General features: G+C 46.6%; 1 protein-coding gene across 2 annotated transcripts in view; it reads right to left on the reverse strand.

The window, feature by feature from the left end:
• CCNI (cyclin I) overlaps positions 1-23,070 on the reverse strand; it is a 54,256-nt gene that overhangs the window by 18,760 nt on the left and 12,426 nt on the right. Inside the window, exons 1-2 of one of the 2 annotated variants that reach the window (XM_035112149.2) lie at positions 15,392-15,630; positions 7,262-7,418 (exon numbers count right to left, since the gene is read on the reverse strand). In XM_035112149.2, the coding sequence (XP_034968040.2) occupies positions 7,262-7,375 (114 nt within the window). In that variant the 5' untranslated portion in view covers positions 7,376-7,418; positions 15,392-15,630. Of the gene's footprint in view, positions 1-7,261; positions 7,419-15,391; positions 15,631-23,070 lie in introns of those variants that run through there. The other variant, XM_035112148.2, reaches the window with a different exon arrangement.

Here is a 23,070-nt window from a genome sequence, read left to right on the forward strand (position 1 = left end):
CCCTGCACGCTGTCCGGATGCCAGCACACAGGAAACCTGCCTGGGCCTTGAGCCAAGGCGAGAGCTTCTTCAAGAACAGCTATGCCAAAGTCGGCGGGGCTGGCTAACTAGCTCCCCATCACCCGTATTCATTCCCCAGTATCTAATGCAGGCTTGTAAATAAAAACAATGCAACACAGGAACACCTGTGTCCATGTTAGAATTATCTTTCTCGTTTAGGCTTGGATTTTCCACACATACCTAATACAGCAGTCCGTCCGGTTACGTAACCCTCTGGTTACGTAAACTTCGGGATGAGAAAGCAGTAAACCCATTAGTATTTGACCGGGTTTTGCCCCGCGCGCATGCACAGAAGCGGTCCTCAGGTTGCAGAAACCTGGGGATCCAACCGGACCTCCAGAACGGATCCTGTCCGCAACCAAAGGTACCACCAATGTTCTGGGGAAGCGATTTGCTTGCACTTGTGGTGCACGAGTTTCATTTAGGTGGTCTGTGGATTTGTGTTTGAAGATAGGCAGTAGCCCATCCATCGCATTAAATATTTTATATTGATTTTGACTTGTCCTTTTATTGCTTTCTTAACTTCTTATATTGCACTTCGTACTATCACAAATTGAATTCTATGGAAATGGAATTCTAATCCAAACACAACTGTTTTTGGCATCCGCCTGAAGTATTGTGCCCAGTTCTGGGCACCACAATTTCAGAAGGATGTTGACAAGCAGGAACGTGTGCAGAGGGCGTCAACCAAGTTGATCAAGGGTCTGGAAACCAGGCCTTATGAGGAACGGTTGAAGGAGCTAAGTATGTTTAGTCTGGAAAAGAAGAGGTATGATAGCCATCTTCAAATATCTCAAGGGCTGTCACATGGAAGATGGAGCAAGCTTGTTTTCTCCTGCTCTGGAGGGTAGGATCAGAACCAATGGCTTCAAGTTACAAGAAAGGAGATTCTGGCTCAACATCAGGAAGAACTTTTTGACAGTAAGAGCTGTTTGACAGTGGAACAGTCTCCCATGGGAGACAGTGGACTCTCCTTCCTTGGAGCTTTTTAAGCAGAGGTTGGATGGCCATCTGTCATGGATGCTTTAGCTGAGATTCCGGCATTGCAGGGGGTTGTACTAGATGACCCTCCGGGCCCAAATGGGCCCAAATGGGCCATTGGCTTGATCCTCCGGGCTAATCTTATATTTTTATGTGTATAGGATTGCCACCCGAGACAATTACCTTCAAGTACCACTGAAAACATGCAAAGGTTTTCGCTATTTACGTGCTACTTTTAAGTGCACAAGCCAGGAGCAAGCTTTTTTATTGCAGAATTTTAAAGTCCCCTCGAGCAGGGAATTTTACTTTTACAGCAGACACAGCCTTGCAAATGCCCTGTCAATGACTGGGACATTTGCAGCAGTAAGCACCGTGTTAACAGGACACAGTTTCCTAGTGCAATGAACTGAGAGAGTGTTCATAAATACGATATCTTCAGATTAGTTAGTTAGGAGACTGTTGACCTTTGACTGGGAAAATAAAAAATCGGTATCTAGCACTAAGTTGAAGTACCTTGTTCCAATAGAAAAGTCCAGAGTCCCTTGTGATATATTCTGCATGCGTGCCGATTCCAAAACAAATGATTTTATAGCGCTGCAATAAACCCAGGATTGACAAACACTCAAATATATTTCTCTGTGGTGACATATTTGGCATTTTTTTGGCCTTGGGCCCCCAGCCCCCCCATGAAATGCACTCAGGAATCCTAAGCACTTTAAAACAAAAAAAACCTTACATTACATATTTGGCTCAAAGCAATTGATCAGAATTGCAGCTTCTAAAAGCCCAGTCTGAATCAATGCCAAACAACTGAATGCTAGCACAGGATAGAACTTGATAATCCAGTGGAAAGGCGGTGTTAAAAATAAATGCTAGTTGCTTCCAAGCACAGATGTTGACCTAGTGAGTTGGAGGAAGCAGACTTACTTAAGTGGAAACTTTCAGGCCCTAAGTTGGTGTCCTGTTAAAATGCTTATATAGAGATTTCTCTGTCTCCCCCCTCTCTCTTTTAAAGGGACGCGGGTGGTGCTGTGGGTTAAACCACTGAGCCTAGGGCTTGCCAATCAGAAGGCCGGAGGTTCGAATCCCCGCGTTGCTCGGTCCCAACTCCTGCCAACCTAGCAGTTCGAAAGCATGTCAAAGTACAAGTAGATAAATAGGTACCGCTACAGCGGGAAGGTAAACGGCGTTTCCGTGTGCTGCTCTGGTTTGCCAGAAGCGCCTTTGTCATGCTGGCCACGTGACCTGGAAGCTGTACGCTGGCTCCCTCGGCCAATAACGCGAGATAAGTGCCGCAACCCCAGAGTTGGTCACGACTGGACCTAATGGTCAGGGGTCCCTTTACCTTTACCATCGACAGACACCTATCAGGCACAAAGTTCAAATCCTTGCACCTCTATGTAGTTGCCGCTCTAAGGAAGTCCTCTGCATTAGATCCTGGAGAGCTATCGCTGGCGGTGCAGACTGAACATTGCCACTGCCTTAACACGATTCAGCCCCACCTGCTATAAACACTTAAAGCAATATTATCAGTGCTTTTTTTTCAGTCGGAGTGCTGTTCCAGCATTTCTCAGGCAGCCGGCATTGTGACTCGGTGCTCCCCCTGCCCGCTTCTTGCCTTTACGTACTTCCGAGAAACCCAAAACGAACATTTCGAGTAGAAATGGAAGCCAGCCAGCGTATGCAAGACTACACTTTTTTAAAGATGCACCTAGTCAGGGGTAGGCAACCTAAGGCCCGTGGGTCGGATGCGGCCCAATTGCCTTCTAATTCTGGCCTGCGGGCGGTCCGGGAATCAGCGTGTTTTTACATGAGTAGAATGTGGCCTTTTATTTAAAATGCATCTCTGGGTGATTTGTGGGGCGTAGGAATTTGGTCAGTTCCCCCCCCCCAAAAAAAATATAGTCCGGCCCACCACATGGTCTGAGGGACAGTGGACTGGCTCACGGCTGAAAAAGGTTGCTGCCCCCTAACCTAGCTGCTGTCAGTCTAGCTATGGGGCAGGGCCGATTCCGATTTCCTTTTCCCCCAATCTGTCTCCCCGTATAGCGATGGCGGGTCTTAAGCTTCCCTGCTTAACATTTGCTTTATGTGAGGGTCCTTCCGAGCTGCCCTAGCTATCTTCCTGAATCTAAGAGGACAAGGGAGGCAGGAGGACATTTCATCGACTTGCCCCAGAACCAGGGGCGACCCCCAAAGGTCACAGCTTGCCGTAGTTTTTAGTACCTCCACAGGCCAGAGATGTCTAACTGGAAATAAACGATAAATTGCAAGAACTCAGGCCAAAAGAAGAGGCCCTGTTTCGACTATTCTTCGTCAGCAGAGATTCACAGGTCAAAGTGTACCAAATATGTTTGCCTGTGAATCTCTGCTGACGAAGAATAGTCGAAACAGGGCCTTGTCCTGATTTTTACTGGAATTTACCTTTATTTGCCTTCAACATTGAGATTGATTCCCATTCAAACTCCGCATCACATCAATAAAACCTTGTGAAGATTTATTTGAAATCCATCTTCTTTTCGCCCGAGTTCTTGCAATTTATTGTTTATTTCTGGACTTTCCCAAGAACTCCAATTTCTACTACTAGAGATGTCAAACTGGCATCTGTTCAGGGCTGCCCTGAGTCCAGTGCCCTGAGTCCAGTTGGCGCCTGGCTTATATATCTGAGTTTCTAACACTGCCCAGGTGACCTAGTGACTTACTGTAACATCTTCATTGTGAGTTCCAGCGCCTATTTTTCTTTTTAACAAGGCATTGAGTATTACACCACTTTACATGTTTAAATATAAAAGGAGAGAGGGAGGAATTTGTGCAGGAAAAGGGAGAGGAGAAAAACTGCAAACTTGCTCTGCGTCTCTTCACCAGTGGTACTTCTGCCTAGGACCCAGAACAGAAATTCCTGGACTTCTGGACGGGCTCTGGAGAAGTCCTCCAGTCTTTACAGAAGGTATTTCTATTGGACCAAATGGGTGGGCAGAGGAGTTCAATGAAACTGCAAGTAGCACAGAGTTGTGTGTGGTCCAAAGAAGCAGAGGTCTGTGTAAATCAAAAGCCTGTGACTTTACTAACCTATGAAAAGACACTGCCCACCTGAGCTTCGACACCGAACCCTCGGTTAACTAAAACAAAATTCTTTCGGCACATGTTGACAACCAGTGCGACTGCTCAAACGCAACTCTGCACATGGACCCCAATTCTAAACGTTAAAGGAAAACGTGAGGGGCCAACCTTGCGTGAGACCTACGCGTGCGAGTCTTTCACAAGGCCATTTCCATGGTTTTGAAGCCATGGAAGCCAGATAGTCACACCCACATGGGTTTGTTTGTTTTTATGCCTGACAGCTAGCCGACGGCAATCCCAAACTCATCGACCTGAACGCAAATATGAAACCACAAAGGATTCCCTTCTGCAAAAGGTGGGAACGAACAAGCTTGGCTCTGTGGCTTGACAATGACCAGCTGGACATAATTTTTGAAAGGGACTATCTGTCCCAGCAACAATTTAAAGTGCTTGATGCAGAACCCATGCCTGCAAAATGCCTATAGCTTGGGATGCAAGACCATAATAATTAAACCTATGTACTTTCGCTGGAACACAGACGAAAGCATCCCTCGGTTGCCATAGATACCATGTGGGCTAAGGGAAACACGCTCCTCCCATTGCTGACAGCTTATACAATGCTGTGGTTATGGGACTGAGCTATGCAAGGCCACAGCCACACCACAGATTTAATAGAGTGAATAATCTATCACTGATGCTCTTCTCCACAAGGCCTAAAGCAATGAACAGATCCAGCTGTTGCCAACATCACCTTATTGTGCCTCGTCCTAAGTCTTCCTCCATGTGCTCCCATCAAATTTGGGCCCCTTCTGCACTATGCGTTTAAAACACATTCAACCGTCATGACTTTCCAAATTAAAAATATAAAATCCCGGGAACTGTAGTTTGCTTGGGATGCTGAGACCCCCTGCTCCCCTCACAGAGAACTCTGGGAACTGCAGCTCAGGGCAGGAGAGGGGAGGAATAGAGGTATCCTAAGAATTCCCAAGCAGCCTGAACAAACTACAGTTCCCAGCATTCTTGGGGTGAAACCATGACTGTTTGAAGCAGCAGACGAGTATTTTAAATGCATGTTGCAGGTGTCTCCCGAGCTGGGGAGGCCTTTGGGCAAATCTTACTAAGTCAATGGGGCTTTGGCAAGCCATGTTCTCTCAAGACATTTTCGTGGACTCTCGTATCAGGGTAGAAAGTGGTAGGGCTGCAGATTGCCTTAATCCACTTTAATTGTGCAAACCTAAATTCCCGCTATGCGCTTTAATCCATCCTGCAAAATACCTGGAGCCTTTAGACAGCCACAGAAATAAAGCTACAGTCATACCTCGGTTTAAGTACGCCTCGGTTTGAGTATTTTCAGTTTAAGTACTCCGCGGACCCGTCTGGAATGGATTAATCCACTTTCCATTACTCTCAATGGGAAAGTTCGCTTCAGGTTAAGTTCGCTTCAGGTTAAGTACATTTCAGGTTAAGTACGGACTTCCGGAACCAATTACACTCATACCTCGGGTTAAAGCACGCTTCAGGTTGAGTACTCCGCGGACCCGTCTGGAACGGATTAATCCACTTTCCATTACTTTCAATGGGAAAGTTCGCTTCAGGTTAAGTACGCTTCAGGTTAAGTACAGACTTCCGGAACCAATTGTGTTTGTAAACCGAGGTACCACTGTACAGGTAGGTAGCCGTGTTGGTCTGCCGTACTCGAAACAAAATTTAAAAATTCCTTCCGGTAGCACCTTAGAGACCAACCAAGTTTGTCATTGGTATGAGCTTTCGTGTGCATGCACACTTCTTCAGAAATCAAGCGTAAGGCATTTCTCAAAAGAGTTGCCCTGCAGCGGTGTGAATTTTAGTAATCCAATAAACGTGGGAGTCAACATCTATTAGGCTGTTCCACATGTGTGCTCCTTGCAGGAATGTTTTAACAACTGTAGCCGTACAGCACAGTCTGTTCTTTGCGCTGGGCATCCGCTTCCCCAAACAAAGCATTACTCATGCAGATGAATTCAATGTCACGGCCCCATCTCAATATAAATATATGGACCTCTTGATTGAATGGGTCCAGCTACTTGAAAAGAAGCAATGTTAAAGGCCATCCCCTCAGTCTCTTGAAAATGTGGGGTGGCTTTTGAAGATTCCTGACGTCAGGGTTTCCCAAAGTATTTCCCAAAGTAATACTGACCCTCTCCCCCCCCCCCATATATAGGGTGAATAAAGACTAGGATCAAAAAGGGTTGGGGTGGGGGAAATGTTTCCTATGTATAGTGTGAATAAATTATTATTATTATTTACACCCTGCCCATCTAGCTGGGTTTCCCTAGCCACTCTGGGCAGCTTCCAACAAAATACAGTCGTACCTTGGTTGACGAACACCTTAGCAGTCGAACGTTTGGGCTCCCGAATGCCGCAAACCCGGAAGTGAGTGTTCCAGTTTGTGAATATTCTTTTGGAAGCCGAACGTCTGGGGGGGCTTCCGCGGCTTCCAATTGGCTGCAGGAAGCTCTTGCAGCCAATCAGAAGACACGCCTTGGAAGTAAAACGTTTTAGAAGTCGAACGTACTTCCGGAACGGATTCCGTTTGGCTTCCAAGGTACGACTGTATTACATTAAAAACTTCCCTAAACAGGGCTGCCTTCAGATGTCTTCTAAAAGTCAGTTGTTTATTTCCTTGACATCTGATGGGAGGGCGTTCCACAGGGCGGGCGCCACTACCGAGAAGGCCCTCTGCCTGGTTCCCTGCAGCTTCACTTCTCACAGTGAGGGAACCGCCAGAAGGCCCTCAGAGCTGGATCTCAGTGTCCAGGCTGAATGATGGGGGTGGAGATGCTCCTTCAGGTATAGTGTGAACAAATTAATAAGGAACTATGAGCCTCAGAAAAAAGAACGCATCTCCGTTCCCAGCAAGGAACCTCTGCATTTAATAAGATGACTCCACAGTACAACGATATTCCATATTTTTTTACATTTTAGGATTTTTAGTAATGGTGATCGATGGTTAAGAACTGCTGCTTATATACAGGTATTTCTTGACTTCACTTCACTTCCAATGCCTGTGAATTTGCACTGGGGTTGATGACAATTTGCAAGCTCATAAAGGGGATCAGTGAACTCAAATCGGTTTGGAAAACCCTGCGCTAAACCGACAAATCAACCCACTCAACTTTACCTGACTGGGCTGAATTCTGCGCAGGTGCACTTTCCATATCTCAGCTTCCCTAGAGATTGCTGTCTCCAGAAGGAGACTCAACCTCTGGCTCTCCAGGGGTCCCGAAAACTTCATGGTACCCCAAGGGACTGCCGGCCACCCAACTGGATACAGCTACCTGCAAAGGAAAAAGAACATAACAGAAAGTTACTGGTTAAAGCAGGAGTGGGCAAAAAATGGAGATCTGGTCCTACTGGTCGATTTCTGGGTGATATGCAGCAAGTCGGCAAAGGTTTCTGACTCTCCTCCCCCCCCCCAGCAGTTTTAACAATATTTGAACTATTGAGAGCTGCATCTGCAAATAGTTTACTTGTGTTTTATACCTCCTTTTATTCTACAAAGTGGCGTACAGGCAAATACAGAAACAGAAGGCAAGTTAGAATGTCAATCAAATCTACCGCGAAATGCAACAGGTGAGCCAGGCAACGTGAAGCCATCAACACTGATTTCTGGAACTCAAAACAGAAGGTCTGGTTGCATAAGTAACAGCCCACTAAAGTCGTCAAATAGGGAGAAGACACTTCTTTGGGTAACCTGTCAATTCTTTTTTTTTTAAAAGATGCAATGGGCACGTGGTTTGGGCACCCCAATAAGTAGCCAAGGTGACTCATTTTACAAAAGCTCAGGCTTCGGGCTCACATGCAATGCATTGCAGTAACCCAAATTTCTGCATGCTATGCAGGTGGCTCTACCACTGAGCTATCTATGGCTCTTCCCAAGGTTTGGTGGAGTTTTTAAAAAAATAAATGTGTTTTTTTTAAAAAAAATGATGCACTGTTTACATTTCATTCATTGTTAAGACGCAGGAGGATACCTAGGCAGTGCTGGACCTTCCATTGAAATGAATGGGGAAGCCCAGGTGGGCAAGACCCTGGGTCTTGCAAGCTCTAAATTGCTGCACATGGGTCCAGAGGAAGTCTAAGCCTTGTTTTCGCCTCTGCTTTTCTGCATTTGTCAGTGGAAAGCCCCGACATAAAACGTAGAAGTCGGTCAACTGAAATTATGACACCTAAGTACACAATCTGCCGTGCCCAGATTTAGATTCTGCCTCGTACCTGCAGACTGGTCAGCAACAAGTGGTACGCTATACTGCTCTGGCACTGAGACTTTTTCTGTGCATTTAAGAGGCCAGGCACACCTCCCTGAAAATGCCACACACCCCTTTTCAATCTGAAATTGCTAAGAGCAACCAGCTGGAACGCAGCCTCGAATGTCAGCATGTGGAATATTCCATGAGATGAGAGAGCTGAGCTGAGCTTCAGGTTTGGCCAAAAAGCAGGATTCCAGTAGGCAGTGTAAAACTGTTCAAAGGAGGAAGCTTGTTTTCCCAGCGTTTTGAGGCCGCCTTGCTCCAGCTGAATGGAAGTTTCTGCTCTTAAATCCCTACTTGCAAAGAGGGACTTTGCCCCCCGGCTTAGAAAGAGACCCAGCTCAGTCCCCGTGCCAAAAATCAGTGTAACCTTCCAAATCGACAACTGGCAAATCAAGTTTCAAAGGTGTGTGTCTGCTTTCAGATGTCGTTTCATCAGTAGTTTCTACGTTCTCTCTACACTTTCTGCAACTGCTCCTGGTCTCCTCCAGTACGTGCTGGCGTCTGGAGAGGAAACAGCGGCCATGAACTGTGGTTTGTCTATTCGGGCATCACCACAAGCCATCTGTAGCACAAACCATGGTTTGCCCACCCACTTCAAGCCACGGTTTCCGATTCCACTTGGCGAGCCAGTCACAAGCCCTGGTGTTTCTCAACATTGCGCCCGCCTGACTCTACACTTGTTCCATCCGAAATAGGACTTTTCCATCTGTCGCCCCTGGACATTCCTTTATAGTAACGGGAGGGGGTGGGGGAGAAGAGGGCACTGATACAGGATTCCTGTTTTTCCACATATCTCCATCACTCCCCAAGCTAAGTGAACTTTGGGCAGACACGCTTTCTGGCTTAAGAACACCTTAGCAGAATGTTTCAACAAGTCTGTGTCCTTAGGTTTTCCAACAGGGCTGGAGAACTTAAATACCACAGGATTGTAGAGTTGGAAGGGACACCAAGGGTCATCTAGTCCAACCCCCCTGCAAGGCAGGAATCCTGCCCACTCTCGTCCCATGGTTGGGCTCAAACCACCGGCCTTCTGGTTAACAGCCAGACGCACTGACCCATTGTGCCCCGTGGCCCATTTCCGGGGATGATGGGAACTGCAGTCTCCAGCCACAACAGAGAGGGCACTGGCTCCCGATCGCTAATTTTAGTTGTATAAAACCAACTGTTTGGGTCTGTTCAGGAAGTCAGCTTAAAACTGGCCCCCAGACTCCAGGTGGTGGCGCTCACCTGACCTCCCAGCAGCAGAGTCACTGCTGCTTGCTGGGACACAGAGGGTTGCTGGGTGCAGGGCGCAGAGCAAACACGCCGGCAGGAGTGCTGGAATGGCTCTGCCAGCGTGTCTGCACTGCACTGCCCTCCCCCCACTGCCTCCCCCCTCTCCTCCTCTATAAGCAACAGCAACTCTCATGGAGTCATGGAACTGTAGAGTTGGAAGCAGGGTGGATTTGATTTAAATCAAATCATGATTTAAATCACTAGTCAGTAAGACTTGATTTAATTTTTTAATTTTAATTTTTTACAGAAAGACTTGTTCTTGCTGGTACTGTATAATCTTAATATTTACAACCAGATGAAGCTTTCAATAAAATTGTCAGAGTAGTTTTTACAGTTAAATCAAAAATTACTGATTTGGTTACACTATTAGAAATACACAGACAGATAATTATGATATTGTGAGGTTTAGTAAGTTAACTGTTTATATTTGGACAACCTTTCTGCTGTACTTTATTGGAAGGGGGAAAAGAATCAATTCCTTAATAACTATTTAAACAATTTGTTTAACTAAAACAATAACATTATAGTATTTGTATCCATGTTTGTCAACTGATGTGGTTACTTAGACTGAGTTTTAGCTCACATGAAAAATTTAAAACAAATCCTTATTTCCTAATGAATAGCCTTTGGACTATAATGTAACTTAAATAGAAAGCAATCTTCTGAAAGATTTTTACTACAAAAGCATTTTATTTTAAAAATCCAATTTGAAATTTAAAAATCATATTCATACACACACCCACACCCACACACCCCTACCCTGGTTGGAAGGGACACCAGGGGTCATCTAGTCCAACCCCCTGCAATGCAGGAATCTCAACTAAAGCATCCATGAGAAGAGGGCCATCCAGGTCAGATGCCTGCCCCTCGACATGCTCCTATCCATGCCCCCCAGCAGTTGCTCACCACATGCACTGCCTGCCTCCCTCCCTCCCCCCACTGCAATAAAATGCTCTGCTTAAAAGGAAGCTGTGCTTGCAGCCTGAAGTCCGTGGGAAAGCACGTTCTGCTTGGAAAAGCTTCTGCCAGGTTGCAAAATTGGATGCCTAGGAAGTTGGCCAGCTCTTTGGTCAAGCTGCTGACAAAGCTTGCGATTGTGAGATTTACAAATAGCCTGAGTGCACCTGTAGGATCTAAACAGCAAGCAAGACTCTCTGCCTGTTTTCAGGCAAGCAAGAAATGACTAAAGTTGGCACTGGAAACAAACTAGCTCAACAACAACAACAACAACAACAACAACAACAACAACAACATTGCAAGACAAAACTTTCAATCTCCACAAAGTTCGTTCAGAGAAATCTTTATACACCAAATTATTCTTGTAGAGACAAGAGAGTTTTTTAAATGGCCATAGGTCAGGGTGTGGTCTTCCAGATGTTGCTGACCACTGGCGAGGGCGGCTGGGGTTGATGAGAGTTGGATTTTAGCAACATCTGGAGGGCAGAGGCTCCCCATGCCTGCCCTAAGCGACTGCAGCAAGGGACTTTTTAAGATATGCATCTGCAGAAGATCTTAACAGTCCAGCAACTTCATAAGCCAACTTGCATATCATTGGACATGTGCCTTAGTGCTGAGGACCAATTGCATTTAAAACATTTTAAACCTCTAGTTCATAGGTAGGCAAACTAAGGCCCGGGGGCTGAATCCGGCCCAATCGCCTCCTAAATCCGGCCCGCGGACGGTCTGGGAATCAGTGTGTTTTGACCTGAGTAGAATGTGTCCTTTTATTTGAAATGCATCTCTGGGTTATTTGTGGCACCTGCCTAGTGTTTTTACCCGAGTAGAATATGTGCTTTTATTGAAAAATGCGCCTCTGGGTTATTTGTGGGGCATAGGAATTCGTTCATTTATATATATTTTTCCAAAATATAGTCTGGCCCCCTACAAGGTCTGAGCGACGGTGGACTGGCCCCCTGCTGAAAAAGTTGGCTGACCCCTCCTCTAAGCAGATTACGCGTGCACACACAAAAAACATTTAAACTATTGATATTTTTTTTAAAAAGACCGAATGATCCAAGAGATAATAAAAATCTACAGTAGCTAAAATAAAACAAACCCAACTTCTCTCGATGTTTAAGCACGTGCCGAAAAGAGGAAGGAAGGAGCCTGTCTGGTGTGGATAACACAAGGAGTCCCAAAGTATGCTGCCACCATACTAAAAAAAAGAGGAACAATCTTGTTTTCTCCTGCTCTGGAGGGTGGGACTTGAATTGAAAGGAGATTTTGACCAAAAAGTTGAATCCTGGCAAGACAGAAGTACTATTTTGGGGGGACAGGAGGCGGGCAGGTGTGGAGGACTCCCTGGTCTTGAATGGGGTAACTGTGCCCCTGAAGGACCAGGTGCGCAGCCTGGGAGTCATTTTGGACTCACAGCTGTCCATGGAGGCACAGGTTAATTCTGTGCCCAGGGCGGCTGTCTACCAGCTCCATCTGGTACGCAGGCTGAGACCCTACCTGCCCGAGGACTGTCTTGCCAGAGTGGTGCATGCTCTGGTTATCTCTCGCTTGGACTACTGCAATGCGCTCTACGTGGGGCTATCTTTGAAGGTGGCCCGGAAACTGCAATTAATCCAGAATGCGGCAGCTAGACTAGTGACTGGGAGTGGCCGCCGGGACCACATAACACCGGTCCTGAGAGATCTACACTGGTTCCCAGTATATTTCCGAGCACAATTCAAAGTGTTGGTACTGACCTTTAAAGCCCTAAACGGCCTCGGTCATGTATACCTGAAGGAGCGTCTCCACCCCCATCATTCAGCCCGGACACTGAGATCCAGCACCGAGGGCCTTCTGGTGGTTCCCTCATTGCAAGAAGTGAGGTTACAGGGAACCAGACAGAGGGCCTTCTTGGTAGTGGCACCCGTCCTGTGGAACGCCCTCCCAGCAGATGTCAAGGAAATAAGCAACTATTTTACTTTTAGAAGACAACTGAAGGCAGCCCTGTTTAGGGAAGTTTTTAATGTTTAATGCTGTACTGTTTTAATATTCGGTTGGAAGCCGCCCAGAGTGGCTGGGGAAACCCAGCCAGATGGGCGGGGTATAAATAATGTATTATTATTATTATTATTATTATTATTATTATTATTATTATTATTAACATCAGGAGGAACTTTCTGACAGTGAGAGCTGTTTGACCGTGGAAACATCTCCCTCTGGAGTTTGTGGACTCTCCTTCCTTGGAGGTTTTTAAGCAGAAGTTGAATGGCCCCCTGTCCTGGATGCTTTAGCTGAGATTCCCGCATTGCAGGGGGTTAGACTATGATGACCCATTTTTGCAAGGCAGTAGCGCACTGTAGAAATTGGAGTTCTTGGTGAAGTCCAGAAAAAAACAGAACTCGGGCCAGGAGGAAGATGAATTTCAAAGTAAATCTTCAAAAGGCAAACATACCAGGTACACTCTGACCATTAAAACATTGCTGATGAAGAATTGTCGAAACAGGGCCTTGCCCTGGGATTTTTTCACTGGAATTTATTTTTTATTTGCCTATCATACTGGAATTGATTCCTATTTGAATTCATCATTACATAAATAAAACCTTTTGAAGATTTACTTTGAAATTCATCTTCCTCCTGGCCCGAGTTCTTGCAACTTACTGTTTATTTCCAGTATCGCACTGTAGGCTTTTTTTGCAAACAAGATCTTGGACAGTTTCTGCAAGTAGGCCGTGGGCTGGATGGGGCTGCCCTAACCCCACCCCATTCCACATGTTCCAAACAGACATATGCAGAGATGGTCTAGTTTCTAAGCAGAGAGTCTACTATCCAGCTGTGTTCAGACTGAAACTTCCTCTTAGCATATTGAGCTTTTCTGGGGAGGGGGGGTAGTTTGCTCCCCCCCCCAAAGCTGCTTTTCTGAGCAGCTGACCCAATACCTTGCAAGTTGGGGGAAATACATTGAGCCTGGTTGCTCAAGAGGACACTTGAGAGTAGCGCTCTAAAATTGCAAGCACAGAAAGTGATTAAACTTCCCTGGTTATAAAATAGGGAAGAGGATTCCCTTTGGTTCATTCCATGGCGTGACTTCTGTTGGAAATGAAGGGAACTTCCCACCCTGCAGTGTTTTGTTGCACTGCATAAAAGGAACCTGGGCTAGTTTTGCTTTTTTTTTACCAGACCTTGGAGTTAACAGAACTCAACAAATGAAAGATATCTGCCGAATGATCTAAGGCAGACTTGCCTTCTCCCCTTCCGGCCAACACAGCGAGAGTCGGGAATTTGTGGGTCACAGAATCTTAGAATTGTAGCGCTGGAAAGGGACCCGAGGGTCATCTAGTCCAACCCCCTGCAATGCAGGAATCTCAGCCGAAGCATCCATGGCAGATGGCCCTCCAAATCTTGTTGGGACTACATCTCCCATCCACCCTGGTCACTTACCATGGTGGCTGCTGGGAGTTGAAGTCCTATCCTCAGCTGGGATAGCTCGGTCGGTCCAGCATGAGGCTCTGAATTTCAGGGTCGTGGGTTCGAGCCCCAAGTTGGGCAAAATATGCCTGCATTGCGAAGGGTTGGACTAGATGCCCCTCGGGGTCCCTTCCGACTCTACAATTCTATGATTACAATGTCCGCAAGCTCCCCACCCACTGCGGTATTTCTCACCTTCACATAAAATTTAATAAATTAAAGCTCATATGAGTAGTCAGTGTGATTTACTTAAATCAGGTGACAGCCCTATAAGTTAAGTCTTGAAAGTAAAGCCTGGCAGTCTTATGCTTGGGGGGGAAATACTTAGAATTATGTATGAAAAAAGAAAAATAGAAAACTAAGCATCCCCTCCTTTTACCCAACCTAGTTCACATCGAAATAATTACAAGAAAGTTTGCATAACCACCAAGGTGGACACAATCCATCTCTGTTTTAATCTATGTTCCACCTGCAAGAAGGGGAGAGAGCCTGGCTCACAATACCTTGTTCCAGGAAAGATATAGCCACGGTCAGAAACTATTGTTTTGGACCTCAATTCTTTCCAGTTCCATGTATGCTGCAATCCTTTATACTCTCTTTATAGTGATCCCTATTGAACCCGGTGGTGCTCATGTCTGAGCAGACAAAACTTGAGCGCATCGTTATTGTCTAATCCTAGGATTGTCCAGGAACGGTTATCCCACATGCAGACCTAAATCCCCACACCATTTTAACACATCTGGAAAAGCAGAGTAAAGCACTACAAGAGCTGGCCACGATAAATCTGTCTCCTGTTTTTACACCGGAACAAAGGAAGCTTAACGCAAAGTCAGGTCTTCAGTGTTTAATTCAGTGTTGCCTACACTGGCTGGCAGCAGCTCTCTAGGCTTTCAGATTTGGGGGGGGGGGAGAGACACACACCCCCGCCTGGAGATGGCTGCTTACACCAAGCTAGACCATTGGTCCATGTGTATTGCCTACACTGACTGGCAACAGCTCACCAGGAATTATTTGTTTTATTACTGCATTTTATACCCCACTCCATTAATAATAATAATAATAATAATAATAATAATAATAATAATAATATTTCAAGGAGCTTAAGGTGGTGTATGCGGTTCCTCGCCTACTCGTCACTCCGTCCTCACGACAACCCTTTGAGGTAGGACTGGGCTGAGGGTGAACAACTGGCCCAAGGCCGCCCAGAGAGCTTCGTGACTCAGTTAAGGATTTGAACCCAGTCCATCGCTCTAACTGCTACACCCCCCTTGAACCTCGGCCACCGGTTGCCTCACCTATGCACCTAAGTTCTAGCCCCTCACCTTGGCTTCCTGTGAACAGTGATAGTCCATGCCTTCCTTCCTGGCAGGTCTTCTTGAGGCTTCTGCGGGGCTCCCCATATTCTCAAGGCCTCTGCCGCTCTGCTCTTGCCATTTTTTCCAAGGCAGGGGCAACCTGGCGTTTTTGCTTTTATACAGACGGGCAGAGAGGCAGGAAGTCACTCGCAAGCAGAAGCAAGACATGAAGTGACTCACTGAGGGAGGGGGGGGGGAGTTCCCTGTGTCATATCACCACTCCCCACCTTGGGTCAGTTCCTGTGATGATGCAAAACATCTAGCTTCTTGCCTGCATGCATGCATCTTGCAAACGGAGATAGCTGCTGGTCTAATAAATACTTAGGACTCCTTCAGACATTACACTGTAAATGATATTTTAAGTGCGCACACACGTAGATGTGTAAATGCCACAAACAAGCTATTCTGACTCTCGGGGATCTCTTAAAGATTGTTTTATGCCAACAGGCCTTTGTGGCTGTTTACCTATTGCTTTTTCGAACGGCTAGCCGCTTTTATGACAATCTGCCCGGATTTTAAGGGTGTTTTGCGCTCGGATGCTGTAAAAAGGTAAAGGTAAAAGACCCCTGGGTGGTTAAGCCCAGTCAAAGGCGACTATGGGGTTGCGGTGCTCATCTCGCCGGTGTTTGTCCAGAAAGGTTTCCGGGTCATGGGGCCAACAGGACTAAACCGCTTCTGGCATGACGGAACACTGTGAGCGCACGGAAACACCATTTGCCTTCCTGCTGCAGCGGTACCTATTTATCTATTTGCGCTGGTGTGCTTTCGAACTGCTAGGTTGGCAGGAGCTGGGACAGAGCAACGGGAGCTCACTCCATCGCGAGGATTCGAACCACTGACCTTCTGATCAGCAAGCCCAAGAGGCTCAGTGGTTTAGACGAGAGTGTACATCACCGTGACAGTCCAGCTACTAGCCTCAATGGCAATGTTCTACTCCCAGCATCAGAGACAGTTGTTGGCATATGTCTGTTGTGAGAGTCAACGGAGGCATCTACAGGGGCAAAGTCAAACTGCTGGAGAATCACAGTGCCTGCCGCGACTGCAGAGACCGTTAACTTATAACTGCGGCTGCCTCCCGAGTTATTTCCCCTAAATTAAACCAGGGCTGCAGTCTCCAAAACGGAATGCCTAGTTGCCATTTGCAGGGCCGTTTTCCAATGCGACTTTTCATTTCCCGATATTCCTTCTGATTTTGCAGATAAAATACAGCGGATAGAATTCTTCAGGATGAGTTGCTAGTATGTGAAAACAGTCAAGATCCAAGGATCCTGAGGCACGCACCTCCAGATGGTGGAGACGCCAGGCGCCATCCTGGCGCACGGTCATCTTCGCTTGGTCGCAAGTAGCCGATAGCCAGGTGCAAAATACACCTTGTGAATTTCGAACGCTGTCTCCGGGGCTTTTTTTCTGAACGACCGGCAACTGCAACTGCAACTGCATGCAGCCAACCTCTCCTCCGCTCTTTTCATGCCTCTCCTGGTTCTGGGAGACCAGGAGAGGAGCTTATCGCAGCAGGAGGGAGAGACGCCTGTGCCTCTTTGCCAGACTGACCCATCATCTTGGCCTCCGTCCTCTCCTGCTTCAGTTTCTGCCTGATTCTGGACTGCTCTCTGCCACAGAATCTCCCTTCTCACCAAGCCCTGTTACCCTTTCAGCTTCTTACACCTCCTCTTCCCAGTCTTCTCCCCCTCCTCCCTCTGACCACTTGTGGTCGCCCTACTACCACTGCCCAGGCTCTGAGCCTTCCTCTCTTGGGGGTTCCCCAGCTGGTTCCTTCCACCATTCCTCTGCGGTCAAACCAGCCCGTGACATACAACCACCATTGGGGCAACCGGATCAGGCAGGAGAAACTTAGTGATTTCAGCAGCAAATGGAAAGCCTCAGAGAGCAAGTTGAACGTTAACGGGGAACCGAGCCAATTTGGCCCTTTATTATTTAAACACGCACGCAACCCAACACATGCTTCATTCATTACACAGGAGGAGAGGCCTGTGGGCAAAATCTCTCTCGGGTGGGGAGGACTTCAGGACACACTGGGAGGGGTAGTGGAATTATGCTGACGCAAAAACAAGAAAATGTTGTTGCAAAAAACAGAGTTATTAAATAAACAGATAAAATTAACTTACTCTGTAATAAAACCGGGGAGAAATAAGGGACAAACAAACAACCAGTGCAAATGACCGCAATCCCAGTAACTTTCCATTCATCTGTGAGAATCCAAGAGGCTGGGAACAACTGGGGTAAAAGAGCAGAGATACCTTTTTTACTTCCACGGACAAAAGTAAAATTGCAAGAGAGCAGCAGGACACTTCTCTGCCAAACCACTACCGTGGGAGTCTAAAAACTCAGAACGCGGCCTTATTACCAGGAAAGGAAATGTCGGGAAAAGTGCTGTCTGGATTCGGGCTTTAAGCCATACACTGCCTTGTTAAGTTTTAAAATTTAACCCATGAGATCGCTTCGCCCCATACATGCCCAGTCGACTCCTTAGGTCAGCGGTGCTGCATACTAACTACCTGCACATCTGTAAGAACTTGATTGTTTCGCGTGGCAACTTTGGAACTCCCTGCCTATTGATACCAGGCAGGTTACCTTCGCTGCATTCTTTCTGGCCATTGCTGAAATAGTTCTTATTTAGACACGCCTGCCCAGATACTCGGAAAGTTTGTACGAGCTTTGATTTGTTGCTGTTGCCATTTAAATTTGTGTACCGCTGGTCTCGGGGAACCTACAACAAAAAACCCCGATATATAAACACCAAATACATAATAAAAATAAAAAACAAGAACAACCCACTAGTCCTCCCCTCCCCTTTTGATTTGTTTTTAAGACGCCTGCTTCTTGGGAGAAAAGCAATGACAAACCTAGACAGCATCTCAAAAAGAAGAGACATCACCTTGCCAACAAGGTGCCCAGAGACATCACCTTGCCAACAAGCCGCCCAGAGCGGCTGGGGGAACCCGGCCAGATGGGCGGGGTATAAATAATAAATTATTATTATTATTATTATTAACAAAGGTCCGTACAGTTAAAGCTATGGTTTTCCCAGTAGTGATGTATGGAAGTGAGAGCTGGACCATAAAGAAGGCTGGTCGCCGGAGAATTGATGCTTTTGAATTATAGTGCTGGAGGAGACTCTTGAGAGTCCCATGGACTGAAAGAAGATCAAACCTATCCATTCTGAAGGAAATCAGCCCTGAGTGCTCACTGGAAGGACAAATCCTGAAGCTGAGGCTCCAATACTTTGGCCACCTCATGAGAAGAGAAGACTCCCTGGAAAAGATCCTGATGCTGGGAAAGATTGAGGGCACAAGGAGAAGGGGACGACAGAGGACGAGATGGTTGGACAGTGTTCTCGAAGCTACGAACATGAGTTTTTGACCAAACTGCGGGAGGCAGTGGAAGACAGGAGTGCCTGGCGTGCTTTGGTCCATGGGGTCACGAAGTCAGACACGACTAAATGACTAAACAACAACAAACAACAACAATTAATTTGTGGTTTTAACCTTCGGTACCTTGGTTCTCAAACTTAATCCGTTCCGGAAGTCCGTTCCAAAACCAATGCGTTCCAAAACCAAGGCACGCATTCCCATAGAAAGTAATGTAAAATGGATTAATCCATTCCAGACTTTTAAAAACAACCCCTAAAACATCAATTTAACATTTTACTATCTAACGAGACCATTGATCCATAAAATGAAAACAATAAACAATGTACAGTACTGCAGTCACACAATCAATCAATCAGTAGCTGAACTGGGTGGGTTCCACACAGTCACAAAAACGAAATGGTTCTTCAACATCCACTTCGTTGGACTGGTCATGTTGTGCGGATGCCTGATGACCGTCTTCCAAAGCAACTACTCTATTCCGAACTTAAAAATGGAAAGCGTAATGCTGGCGGTCAACAAAAGAGGTTTAAAGACTGTCTCAAGGCAAATCTTTAAAAATGTAGTATAAACACCGACAACTGGGAAACACTGGCCTGCGAGCGCTCCAGTTGGAGAACAGCCTTTACCAAAGGTGTCATGGGCTTTGAAGAAACTCGAACTCAGGACGCAAGGGAGAAACGTGCTAAGAGGAAGGCACGCTTGGCAAATGCACACCGTGAACAACTCCTGCCCGGAAACCAATGTCCCTACTGTGGAAGGACGTGTGGATCCAGAATTGGCCTCCACAGTCACGGACTCATTGTTAAAACCCGTGTTTAAGGAAGACAATCTTACTCGGCTACGAGTGATCAAGAAAGAAAGAAAGAAAGAAAGAAAGAAAGAAAGAAAGAAAGAAAGAAAGAAAGAAAGAAAGAAAGAAAGAAAGAAAGAAAGAAAGAAAGAAAGAAAGAAAGAAAGAAAGAAAGAAAGAAAGAAAACCAATCCCCCACTCCCAGCTGCCATTCATTCCAAGGAGGCATTTGCAAAAGTCTGTAATGTTAATGAGCAGAGAGAGTGGTCTCCAGCCCTCCTCTCTTGGGATTAGAGGCTGATCCAAGACCCAGCTGCTTGCCCCCCCCCCCCCCCCGCTCAAGACCTCAGCAGGTGCTCAGAACGAGCAGATGTGCTCCAGGGATGGCGTGGGGCTCCCAAAGGGCATTTTCCCACACCGCTCTTCACAGGCAAATCCCAGGCCCCTTGGAAGGGAGAGGAAGGCAGACAGACAGACAGAGACCGCCAGCCCTCTTTTAAAAAAAATGTTAATCTTGGAGCCCACTGCCAGTTTTCTAAATTGAACATCTGCCAAATGGAAGACACAGAGAAGGATTCAGGTCTGTATTAGGAAAGTAAATCAGCAATAAAGGGGGAGAGGGGCCCCCATCTATATGCAAGCACTTAAAAGGGGACATTTTCAAGTCAATGCAGATGAGCACAGGCTCTGTGGAGCCAAGGGTCGCCCTGGCGACTTGCCAACCTGCCCTAGGACTGCAACTAATTTCCAGATATATTTAGAGAGAGAGAGAGAGAGAGAGAGAGAGAGAGAGAGAGAGAGAGAGAGAGAGAATAGAATAGAATATATACACACGCACGGAGACAGATTTTGATCAGACGTATGCTTTTAAAAGTAAAATTTTAAAAACAAAACGGGAATTATGTCTAGCAGTATATAAGGCACACATGCAAAAGGAGGGTTTGTGGCAGAGGGGAAGCGCATTTTCATTTGTTTGAGATCCTGAGTGGCTGCAAGGCTCCCGTTCCACAGTGGGCCAGAGTCAAAAGCACAGCCTTCTCTTTGAGAGTGGGCAGCCGCAGCCCAGTCGCAGAGCATTTGTTCCGCAAGCAAAACGTCCCAGGTTCAATCCCCAACAGCCCTGGGGAGCTGTAAACCGCTTTGGATATTTTAAAACAGGCATGTCCAACAGGTAGATTGTGATCTACCGGTAGATCACTGGACGTCTGTGGTAGATCACCGGTAGATCGGTGGCTCCCCCAAAAGAAGCTAAAAAAACTTTGGCTTCCCTAAAAAAAAGCTCAACATCTTTGCCCTGCACCCCCCTAAAATGACCTGAACCACCCAAAACAGGGCTTTCCTTCCTTAAAAAAAGAGCTCAGTGTCGCTTTCCTCTTCCCTAAAGAAGTTCAACTACTTTGACCTGAACCCCCCCAAAAGGGGGTAGATCACTGCCAGTTTTTAACTCTGTGAGTAATCGTAGTCTCTTGGAAGTTGGCCACCCCTGTTTTAAAATATGAAGTGATATAAAAACGCTTTTACGTAGATGAAGCTAATTGAAATTACGTGACGATGTCTGCTTTGGTATGTGTCTTCATCTTTAAAAAGACAATTCAAGACAGATGAAATTGAGCAGTGAAGTGTGAACCCAATAAATTTGTATCTCACCTCTGCTCTCGCCATTTGCTCTGTTGGCTAAAGATGGTTAGGATATAAGCAATGTAAGTTGCAAACTGATGCACACTTACAAAGGAGTAAGCCCCACCGAACAAAGTGGAGCTTACATCTAAGTAAGCATGCCTATACTCTAACAGAGCAAGCCTAGACAGGTCTACTCAGAAGTAAGCCCCGCTGAATTCACTCCCAGGCAAGCATGTGTATGTATGACTGCAGCCATAAAGCAATACAATAAATAAATAATTTCAAAGCCCTAGTTGTGCAGAATGATGACCCATTGTGGACATACAGTCGTACCTCGGGTTGCGAACACCTCGGGTTACGAACAACCCGGGTTACGAACTGCACAAACCCGGAAGTATTTTCGACGCGCGCGCACAGAAGCATCACGCGCATTTGCGCATGTGCAAAGCACAAAAATAGCAAAAATAGTGCTTTGCGCGTGCGCAAAACGCCGTTTTCGGGTTACGAACTTTTTGGGTTACGAACTGTGATCCGGAACGGATTGCGTTCGTAACCCGAGGTACCACTGTATACATTTCCCCTATTTTTTATATTATGGAGCATGACAAGCATTATTTGCACTTGAAGAAAAGAAGAGCTATTTTACCTCTCGCAAGCTGAAAAATTCAGCCAGCCTCTTAATGGCATGCCATCGAGGTTCATGAAATAGGAAGCAATTATTTAGATTGGCACGTAAAACATAGGCTCTTGCCATTTCTTCACGATGACTCAGCCACTGGCCCGGCTCTCAAGAACACCTCTGAAACAATTTGGCAATACTTCACAACTCCTGAGCTCATTTGCATCACGCCACCAGAGCTACCCCAAGTCTTACCATGCTATTCAGATTTTAAAACCTCCCCAGCCGGAGAGGTGTCACAAAAGGACCACGTTCAGAGCATCTGTGAAAGGACTGGGGCACCGTTTGTAGCCCGAGGGCCACATGCCCTTCTAGGCAATCTTTCTGGCGCCACATGCCAGTGGTGGGCGGGGCCGGAAGCAAAATTGGGCGGAGCAAGCGATGCAAATTTTAACTTTGTGCAGTAGGCTGCTTTCGACATGTACTCACTACACACACCACGGTCTAGCAGTGTTAGAAGTTCAGATATAGCTCATCGCCAAAAGGCACCTTAAATCTGGGTTACGTTTGGCAGGACAGAATGTCTAGGCGCCTCTTTTGTTGCAGTGAAATGTATTGTTTCTATTTTTGAGATTGAGATTGAATCCTGACAAGACAGAAGTACTGTTTGTGGGGGACAGGAGGCGGGCAGGTGTGGAGGACTCCCTGGTCCTGAATGGGGTAACTGTGCCCCTGAAGGACCAGGTGTGCAGCCTGGGAGTCATTCTGGACTCACAGCTGTCCATGGAGGCGCAGGTTAATTCTGTGTCCAGGGCGGCTGTCTACCAGCTCCATCTGGTACGCAGGCTGAGACCCTACCTGCCCGCGGACTGTCTCGCCAGAGTGGTGCATGCTCTAGTTGTATCTCGCTTGGACTACTGCAATGTGCTCTACGTGGGGCTACCTTTGAAGGTGGTCCGGAAACTACAACTAACCCAGAATGCGGCAGCTAGACTGGTGACAGGGAGCGGCCGCCAGGACCACATAACACCGGTCCTGAAATACCTACATTGGCTCCCAGTACGTTTCTGAGCACAATTCAATGTGTTGGTACTGACCTTTAAAGCCCTAAATGGCCTCGGTCCAGTATACCTGAAGGAGCATCTCCACCCCCATTGTTCTGCCCGGACACTGGCGGTTCCCTCACTGCGAGAAGCCAAGTTACAGGGAACCAGGCAGAGGGCCT

The sequence above is a fragment of the Zootoca vivipara genome, chromosome 9 (genome assembly GCF_963506605.1).
Source record: "Zootoca vivipara chromosome 9, rZooViv1.1, whole genome shotgun sequence".
NCBI classification, from domain to species: Eukaryota; Metazoa; Chordata; class Lepidosauria; order Squamata; family Lacertidae; genus Zootoca; species Zootoca vivipara.